The sequence below is a fragment of the Lycium ferocissimum genome, chromosome 4, assembly GCF_029784015.1.
Source record: "Lycium ferocissimum isolate CSIRO_LF1 chromosome 4, AGI_CSIRO_Lferr_CH_V1, whole genome shotgun sequence".
Classification (NCBI taxonomy): Eukaryota; Viridiplantae; Streptophyta; class Magnoliopsida; order Solanales; family Solanaceae; genus Lycium; species Lycium ferocissimum.
In genome coordinates, this window is record NC_081345.1 from 17,635,056 (window position 1) to 17,645,378 (window position 10,323).

General features: G+C 36.1%; 1 protein-coding gene across 8 annotated transcripts in view; it reads right to left on the reverse strand.

Annotated features, from left to right (window-relative positions):
• Positions 1 to 8,726, reverse strand: part of LOC132051662 (MADS-box protein AGL42-like) — a 21,566-nt gene extending 12,840 nt beyond the window's left edge. Inside the window, exons 1-3 of one of the 8 annotated variants that reach the window (XM_059442823.1) lie at positions 8,261 to 8,338; positions 8,118 to 8,174; positions 7,837 to 8,022 (exon numbers count right to left, since the gene is read on the reverse strand). In XM_059442823.1, coding sequence (XP_059298806.1) covers positions 7,837 to 8,018 — 182 coding nt within the window. In that variant the 5' untranslated portion in view covers positions 8,019 to 8,022; positions 8,118 to 8,174; positions 8,261 to 8,338. Of the gene's footprint in view, positions 1 to 7,836; positions 8,023 to 8,117; positions 8,175 to 8,260; positions 8,631 to 8,666 lie in introns of those variants that run through there. The other 7 variants (XM_059442825.1, XM_059442826.1, XM_059442827.1 and 4 more) reach the window with 7 other exon arrangements.
• Between the last annotated feature and the right edge of the window lie 1,597 nt (positions 8,727 to 10,323).

Sequence of the window (10,323 nt, forward strand, 5' to 3'; positions counted from 1 at the left end):
GGTATTTTATGATATCATCCCGGACGCGGGCTATATGGGTGATGGATCGGGCCGTACGTTCCCCGGCAATATATTGCTATATGATGATATATGGATCGGGCTGCACGTTCCGCAGCAATACATGATATGATGATATTTTTATGAGTATGCATGCATGGCTCCGCCTTAAGAGGCAAGTAGTCACCAGTTATCTTCTTATCTTTACTTTATCTTCTTGTTCTCTGTTACTTTATGGTGCATGCCTTACATACTCAGTACATTGTTTGTACTGACATCCTTTTCCTCTGGATGCTGTGCTCATGCCCACAGGTAGAAAGGGAGAAAACCCAGCTTCCTAGGAGCCAGATCAGCTTGCACAGGAGCACTTCCATAGACCGGAAGTGCCGATTCTGATATATTCTTTTGTGTACATACTTGGATATGATGGGGTCCTATCCCATCTTCATGACCTTAGAGTTTCAGTTAGAGGCTAGTAGATACTCGTATGTGGGAAGCAGATGTTATGTGACTTCCGATGTATATTTTGCATATTATTCTTTTGCTGTCGCGAGGGCTTATATATATAGATATGTGTACATGTTTTATGAAGCATATGTGTGTACAGGTTAAGACGATAGTAGTACGATGTGTGGTGCTCGATGGTCAGCTCCGGGTGCTCGTCATGGCCCACTAAGCGGGTCGTGACACAGAGAGAGTAATTGAGAGAAGAGAGTACTCACAGTCTATTTTCTATAGTTTGTGAGATAATAGAGTGGGAGTAATATTTAAGTGAGTTGTGTAAAATAAAGAATGTTGTTTCTTTTGAAGTGTAGTAGTCTCTTGACACTACCAAGTTGTATTAAGTGATATTATAGTGCTCCGTTCAAGTATTGTATTTTATTCCCGTTAAAAGATTTGGTGTCGTTATTACTCTCTTATTCTTGCTATTCAACGTGGATATTATTTTTGGGTGGGATCGTTATTTCCCAACAACGTGGTATCAGAGCCATGGCAAATAATAGTCCACTGTCTTTTCAGAATCCTTGTCTCAAAAAAGAAAATTATGAAAAGTGGTGTCTACGAATGAAAGCCATTCTTGGCTCCCAAGATGTTATTGTAGACAAAGGGTATGCAAAACCCGATAATGAGGAGACTTTGTCTCAAAATGAAAAAGATGTCTTGACAAAGACAAGAAAGAAAGATCAACAAGCCCTCACTCTCATCCACCAATGTTTGGATGATGGCATGTTCGAGAAGGTGGCCGATGCAACCACCTCAAAGGAAGCTTGGAAGATTTTACAAAATTCTCTCTAAGAAGTTGATAAAGTAAAGAAGATAAAACTTCAAACTCTAAGGGCTGATTTTGAAGTTTTAAAAATGAAAGAATTCGAATCCATTCTGGATTTCTGTTCAAGAGTGATGGCTGTTGTAAATCAATTAAAAATATACGGGGAGGAAGTAGATGATGTGTGTATGGTAGAAAAGATCCTTCGCTCTTTAACACCAAAATTTGATTATGTGGTGTGCGCTATTGAGGAGTCTAAAGATTTAGAGTCTATGACGGTAGAGCAATTGGAGGCTTCTTTACAAGCCCACAAGAGAAGATTAAAAGGAGACAAGAAGAGCCACTGGAGGCACTTTTAAAAACTCAAGCATCCTTAAAAAAATTTGGAGATGAAAAGAGTTATAGAGGAAATGGATGAGGAAGAGGTCGTGGCACTCGTGGAAGAAGGAATATTGGCAACAACTTCACTAACAAAGGGAGAAGCCAACAACCATTTAGAGGTCGTGGTCGTGGACAAAGAGGAGGAAGAGGACATGGCTATTACCAGGGTACCAATGAAACGAGGTATGATAAATCTAAAATTGAGTGCTATAACTACCATAAATTTGGATATTACTCTTCGGAATGTCATAGTAATGTTGAAGAAAAAGCTAACCTTGTTGACGACAAGAAAGAAGAAGATGAGTCAACATTATTAATGGCACTCAAAGAAGAAGATAAGGATGATTATAGTTCGTGGTATCTTGATAATGGAGCAAGTAATCACATGTGTTGATGCAAATATATGTTTGTGGAGTTCACTAAGAAGGTGACAGGCAACGTGTCCTTTGGAGATACTTCAAAGGTACAAATCGAAGGAAAATGTACAATTCTAATCTCCTGTAAATATGGTGGCCACAAGTTAATTCAAGATGTTTATTATGTGCCAAAATTAAAAAGTAATGTCTTGAGTTTGGACCAACTTCTTAAAAAGAATATGATATTCATATGAAGAATATGCATCTTTGGCTTAGAGATTCAAGTGGAAAATTAATCACAAAAGTGTGTATAGCAAAGAATAGATTATTTTCTTTGAATCTTAAGATAATTAATGCAAAGTGTTTAAAGGCTAATGTACAAGATGAATCATGGTGTTGGCACATGCGATTTGGACTCTTGAACTTTGAGGCACTCAAATCAATGGGTGAAAAGAACATGGTGCATGGGATACCTTCAATCAACCATCCAAATAAGTTGGGTGAAGCTTGTCTTCTTGGAAAACATGCAAGGAGGATTTTTCTGAAGGAGGCCACGTCAAGAGCAATCAAACCTATTGTTACCAGTCTCACAAAAAAAAAAAAAAAAAAAAAATAGAGCAATCAAATCAAATCGTAGCTTGTTCACACTGATGTATGTGGTCCAATCAATCCACCTTCTTCTGATAAAAGTAAATACTTCCTGCTCTTTATTAATGATTTTAATAGAAAGACTTGGGTGTATTACCTGAAGCAAAAATCAGAAGCTTTTGTTGCATTTAAAAATTTCAAAGCACTTGTAGAAAAAGAGAGTGGCTATAAAATAAAAGATTTAAGGTCCGATAGAGGAGGCGAATTCACTTCAAAAGAATTTAATGACTTTTGTCAGTCTCATGGAATTCATCGCCCTCTAACGGTACCTTATTCACCCCGACAAAATGGAGTTACGGAGAGAAAGAATAGAACAATTCTTAATATGGCTAGATGTATACTAAAAGCTAAAAATATGCCAAAAGAATTTTGGGCTGAGGCTATTTCTAATGCAGTGTATTTGAGCAACAGGTCTCCAACAAGAAATGTTAGAGATCAAACACCTCAAGAAGCATGGAGCGGAAGAAAGCCAAGTGTCAAGCACTTGAGAATATTTGGGAGCATAGCCTATGCTCATGTGCCACATCAAGGGAGAGCGAAACTTGATGATCGGAGTGTCAAGCATGTGTTTGTTGGCTCTAACACAAATTCAAAAGACTACAAGTTATACAACTCAAGTAGCAACAAAAGTGGTGGTGAGTCGTGATGTTGAATTTGATGAAGAAGCGACATGGAATTGGGAGGCTCAGGAAGAAAGGAAATATGACTTTCTTCCATAATTTAGAGATGACGAAGAACATAAGACAATGGCACCTACATAGGATGCAACCTCACCTCATTCTCCAGCAAATGTTGCATCTCCTTCTTCTCAAGAAGGTTCAAGTGAAAGGCCACAGAGGATGAGGAGCATCCAAGAGCTCTATGATGATACAAAGAAGTTACTAATTTTGATTTTTTGTATTATCTCTTTGCTGATAGTGAACCAATGAATTTTGATGAAGATGTTACAGACACAAGGTGGAGACAAGCCATAGTGGAGGAGATCAAGGCAATAGAGAAGAACAACACTTGGGAATCAACAACTCTTCCCACGGGTCATCAAGCAATTGGTGTCAAATGGGTATACAAGGCAAAGAAGAATGCACATGGAGAGGTGGAAAGATACAAGGCAAGACTTGTGGCTAAAGGCTACAAACAAAGGCAAGGCATTGACTATGAGAAAGTCTATGCACCTGTTGCCCGCATGGAGACGATTCGTCTACTGATCTCCTTGGCAGCACAAATGAAGTGGAAAATCCATCAACTAGATGTCAAGTCGGCATTCTTGAATGGATATCTTGAAGAGGAAGTCTATGTTGAGCAACCACTGGGGTTTTTGGTCAAAAACCATGAAGATAAAGTGTTGAAGCTCAAGAAAGCTTTATATGGATTAAAGCAAGCTCCACGAGCGTGGAATAGTCGCATCGACAAGTATTTCCAAGACAATGGGTTTACTCGATTTCTTCATGAATATGCTTTTTACATTAAAGTTCATACAAATGGAGATATTCTGCTTGTTTGTCTTTATGTTGATGATCTTATTCTAACCGGTAATAACCTAAGATTGTTTGAAGCTTTCAAGAAAGCTATGTCCCTTGAGTTCGAGATGACGGACATAGGGCTCATGTCATATTACTTGGGCTTAGAAGTGAAAAAAATGGAGGAAAGCATCTTCATATCTCAAGAAAGCTATGCAAAGAAGATTCTGAAGAAGTTCCACATGTTCGTTGCAACCCCGTGAACACCCCAATGGAGACTAGAGGGTGGACCAAAACTATCAAATTTTGATGATGGAGAAAAGGTGGACTCCACTTTATTCAAAAGTCTCGTAGGAAGTTTGAGGTACTTGACTTGTACTAGGCCAGATATACTCTTTGCAGTTGGAGTAACAAGTCACTTTATGGAAGCTCCTACCTCCACTCACTTGAAAGTCGCTAGAAGAATTCTTCGTTACCTAAAGGTACGATAGACCTTGGGTTGTTTTATACTTCTTCCAATGAATTTAACCTTGTGGGATTTTGTGCTAGTGATTATGCGGGAGATATCGATGATAGAAAAAGCACAACTGGTTTTGTGTTTTTCTTGGGTGATTGTATTATTTCTTGGAGTTCAAAGAAACAATCCATTGTTACTCTCTCGACTTGTGAGGTTGAATACGTGGCAGCAACATTAGTTACGTGTCATGCAATTTGGCTGAGAAGATTATTGAAGGAGCTCAATTTGCCACAAATTGAAGCCACAACGATTTGTGTTGACAATAAATCGGCACAAGCACTTGCCAAGAATCCGGTGTATCATGATCGAAGCAAGCATATTGACACAAGGTATCACTTCATTAGAGAATGCATTGCCAAGAAGGAGGTAGAACTCAAGTATGTGAAATCTCACGATCAAGTTGCAGACATCTTTACAAGGCCTCTCAAATTTGAAGACTTTCAGAGATTAAGATCAAGTCTTGGAATGAAAAAGAAAATCAAAATTAAGAGAGAGATTTGTGGGGCCCTAAATAAAAGTAGCAAATGAAATAAAGAAAAAAGAAGGAAAAATGTGATTGGAGGAAATAGAGGCAAAAGTAGGCGGCTGAAGCAATTGTAAAATAATTTGTCACATTTAGTTTTGAATTGGTTGTGAGCTGTTGCAACTTGTTTTGCAAACTGCAAAAGAAATCCAGCAATTTCATTGGTCCAAAGTTAGGCAAGTTTTCCTATAAATAGAGGAGCCGTTCCTCATTTTATGAACACCAAACAAAGAGAGTAATTGAGAGAATAGAGAGTAATCACAGTCTATTTTCTATAGTCGGTGAGATAATAGAGTGGGAGTAATATTTAAGTGAGTTTTGTAAAATAAAGAGTGTTATTTCTTTTGAAGTGTAGTTAGTCTCTTGACACTATCAAGTTGTATTAAGTGATATTATAGTGCACCGTTCAAGTATTGTATTTTATCCCCATTAAAAGATTTGGTGTTGTTGTTACTCTCTTATTCTTGCTATTTAACGTGGATATTATTCCTGGGTGGGATCGTTATTTCCCAACACAAATATGTGTAATGGTTCAGTATAGCATAGAATTATGTGTATAAAAGTTAGGAAACTTTTGATATTTTTCACAAGTTGTGGGTTTTTTTTACTTATACAAAAAAATATAACAGAAGTTATTTTAACTTCTATGTCCAAACAAAATTTCAACTTCAAATGACTGATTTCAAATCATGCTCTGAAATCATGTCCAAACTGCCCAGTGTTGAATGACAGCCCCATAATAGTGAAATTTTTGTCCCACATAACCTAAGGATTCAGTTGAAACTAAAGTGCTGCCGTGTAGTTTTCTCCCCAAACGGACCCGTTTGATCATGAGAATTATTCACATTTTTTGGAATAATTTTTACTTTATTTCAGATTATAAACTTTCCAAATTCAATTTTGAGTTGGATTTCAAATTTGGAAAATAACTTATCTGTTTTTCAACTTACTTATCACTTTTGAAGTTGTATTTAAACACATTAAGGGTGAACATTATTCTACATATTCTTTGTAAAAAATCAATATTTTTTATGCAACACTGATTTTTGTTGGATTAAGTTCCCAAAGGGATGAGGTTACTCAAGAAATAAGGATAGTGATCGAACTTTGAAAAGATAAGCTTACATGTACAAGCATCCTGGCGGTAATCAATACTAGAAGTACCTTACTGCTCTATTGTTTCAATCAATCAGATTAAAGCCAGCAAGAAATGAAAAAAGAATGTCGTCCGTGTGGTATAAGACTTTACTGTAGATGGAAAACCAAATGAGTTTCATCTGATATAGGATTCACGGGTAGATCGAAAATAAATGTGTTCCTTATGTTTTTCAAGAAAAAGAACAGAAATGAATTTTGGGTCTAGCCTAGCTACAAAGTTACTAGTAGCTTACATGGTGAAGATTGTCCAAGACCATTATAAAGACAGGACAATTCATTCTCTCAGCCAATGTAGGACACTACTCCAAAACGCCCACATGCCCCAGACTAAATATTTAAGTATGAACAACATAACATATAGACTGTGTGGCTTTGACATCATCATAACAGTTAGTTCATGAGGTAAAGATTGTTGATGACCAAAAAGAGACACTATGAATTGATTGATTCAACCAATATAATACAGGACACTCTAGCAAACTGAAACTACATAAAATGGTACAAAGAGCCAGGGGCGAAGCTAGTTCGCACCAGGGGTCTGAACCCCCTTGGCGAATAATTATACTGTATATACAAAATTATTATTTTTATGTATATATAATAGATGTTGAACCCTCTTGATTTTTCGTGTGTTTGCTTCTTTATATTTTTGAACCCTCTAGGTAAAAATCCTAGCTCCGCCGCAGTGATGTTGCTAGATCTGGAAGTTGTAAACCATAATGACACACAGCCTAAAATTCTCATAGCTTTAGCCAAATCCTAATGTAGCGGAGGTTAGCTCTTTTTTTATTTTTCATTTATTCACGTATTGACTAATATTCTAATTAAAGAGTGCATGGGATAAAATTGTAGCTCCTTTTTTTTACTAAATAAGGTGTACTAGAAAATAGAACGACCAAGGATATAAGCGCATAGAAGATAACAAATGACTGGAGTACTGGACTAGAAAATGCTACTAGGTACAGCTCAGACTGGACATCTTGACGAATAAAATAGAGTATACTAGTATCGGAATTTGAAGGAAATAATACCTAAAAATTGATTAATGGGATTTTTCATATATAGGAAGATGAAATTGTTAAGAGATTATGCTGGCTACTTATGACTCAAGAGGGATATATAGAACAGTGAGCAAATTTAAAAAGCAAATGGTCGTACTTGAAAAATGGGAAGTACACAAAACCCATGATTCCTTACTTCATCATACATCGGATTTATAATTCAAGCAAGCAAAAGCATCAGGAAATGTACTTTTACCACTTAGTGATATATCTTTTCAGAAACATATTAAGTGTGACTAGCTAGTGGGCGTACTTTCTAAAATCGTTTCTTCGTCTCTTGAAAATTAGATATACAATCGAATTTCAGATAATTAAGGAACATATATGTATCGATTGGTTGTTAAGTAAAAGTTTAATTTGATCCTTAAACATGAGAGAGAAATAAAGGGTTTCAAAGAAAAAAAAAATTAGTATATAAGAAGTTCATTTAATTGTGTTGCTAAGAGAAACAAGTACGTACTACTTAATTACCTGGAGCTGGAGAATTCATAAAGTCTTCCTTTCTGTGAGAAAATGATGACAGCAATTTCAGCATCACAAAGAACTGATAGCTCATAAGCTTTCTTCATTACTCCATTTCGCCGTTTAGAGAAAGTCACTTGCCGGCTTGTTGCATTCTCAATCCTCTTCATTTCTACCTTTCCTCTCACCATTTTCCTGTACATACCACATAAGTAATTTATTACAAGTAAAAAAAAAAAAAAAAATCTAAATATGAATATCATGATTGTCAGAATAAATGTTAGTCCTACCAAAGATTAGCAAGAATATGAGGTCGCTTGTGAAGTGTTAAGCTATGAAGTTTGCAGCTGATAGAAGAAATTTATGCAAGAAATATTACGAGCCAAAAAACCCTAAATATTTCTAAAATAAAAAATAGAAGCTTCTAGCTGACCTTGAACAAGAATAAATCCAGAAAAGTTGAAAACCCTAGTTAGCTCTCAGGAACTCAAAAGAGATGAGATGTATTCAGCTGGAAAAGTATGAAAATATATAGTATAAAATTTACCCAAAAGCATAAGAATCCCAAAAAAGATGGATTTGCCGGAAAATGGAAATAGGAGGAAGATAGACAGAGAGATTAAGCACTAACAAACGACAAAAGACATGAAAAATGGTTATTCGGTTGATGTATCAATCTCTTTATTTTCAGACCAGAGAGTCAGATATTTCCTAATTTATCGTATTTCTCTTATTCCCTTTGTGCTTCGCTAATCAGACTTATCCTCAAAAAAAGGAAAAGCACAAAAAAAAAGTAAGCATAAGTCACAAGTCCAGTCCGAGAAAAAGCTCATTGTTACCTTGTTTTGGTAATCACTGAACTAGACTTTACTCACACAGAAAGAATAAGAGTCCGCAACCAAAATGACTCAAAAAAAGACACATTGAACTAAAATACCCAACCAAAAAAAAAAAAAAAAAGCATAAAAGTACTTTTAACGCAGTTAAAGAATATAGCTTCTCTCCTTTAGCGCAGTAAAATACTGCGCTATAGGATCCCGACAAAAACCCATCGGATTCCACCAACACGGTCCTCCACCCTCATAAAATTTTTTTCAAAAAACACCATTAGAGGCCAGTTTGATCGAGGTGGACCCCACTTCCAAAAACGTTGTTTTCTATTAAAATTTCATCGGGAAGGTTTAAATTCTCGGTATATTCAAGTCAAGGAGCAAGATTCGAAGCTCGAATTTTAGAAAAAAGCAGCGTACAACTCGATTAAGACACCCTACAACAAACTTCGATCAAGGTATTCTACAATGAACTTTTTTATTATTTTGTTAAATACATTATATTCTAAGCATGTTTAACGTTTAATAGTCGTGAATTTCGAAGAAAAAAAAAAGGGGCTGTTGATCTTCGCTGTTGGCAGTAGCTTTGCTTCTGTTTTTTTTTTTTTTGCTAATTTATTATTTATTAATTGATTATGAATTGTTAGTTTTTTAATGATTATGAATTGTTAATTTGTTAATTTTTTATGAATTGTTTAATATAGTAATCTACTATTATTTGTAAAATATGCCATTATTAATTAATTAGTTGTTAATTGTTGATTATGAGTTGATATTTTGTTAATTGATTATGAATTATTAATTTGTTAATTCTTTATTAATTGTTTACTTAGAGAAAAAAACATCATCGATCCTAATATTTGTTAATTATGGCATTGATAATTTATTTATTTGTGACGTTATTTATCCCATGTTAATTATTTGCTTATCCCATGTTAATCGTTAAATAAATTAGTTCGTTATTTCTTTAATTGTAGTTCGGAGAATAATTGTAATTAGATATAATTATTCACAAAATATAATCCACCATAATTCACATATTCCCTATAAATGATTAATTAGTCAATATAATTTCACTTTAATTTCAAGAATAATGAATAATTTAGTTTCTACACGATGATAGATCAGTACTTTCTTTATAAGACAACACAGGTTCGAGTTATTATGGATTGGTGCTATAGGGATAGCGACTAGGCTCCATCCCCATAGGTTGCAGAGAGCATGGACTCCTTTACTCGAGCGCCCCCCTACACCCCCGCATCTTAGAGATATTGTTTCGAGGCAATATCTATCGTTGCGTGTCCGTCGGTCGGGTACAGCATGATTGGGCGCTCATTACGGCCATGGTTGAGCAGTGGAGGCCGAAGACACATATCTTCCATCTACGCACTAGTGAGGCCATGATTACACTTCAGGATGTGGAGGTCCTGTTTGGTTTGCAGGTAGATAGAGAGCCACTATACAGTCGGTACGAGCATCCTCTTGGTAGGACATGGGTGTCGGAGTTGACTAGGCTCACCCACTTTGTGCTTAGTGCCACGCCCCAGGTCTCGGGATCGAGTCGGGTGCAGATTAGTGCACTCTGCACTTATTTGCTCGCAGAGCCTCCTATTGAGGACAACACTTCTCAGGACTTTGTTAATCGTCATGCCCGTTTATATCTGCT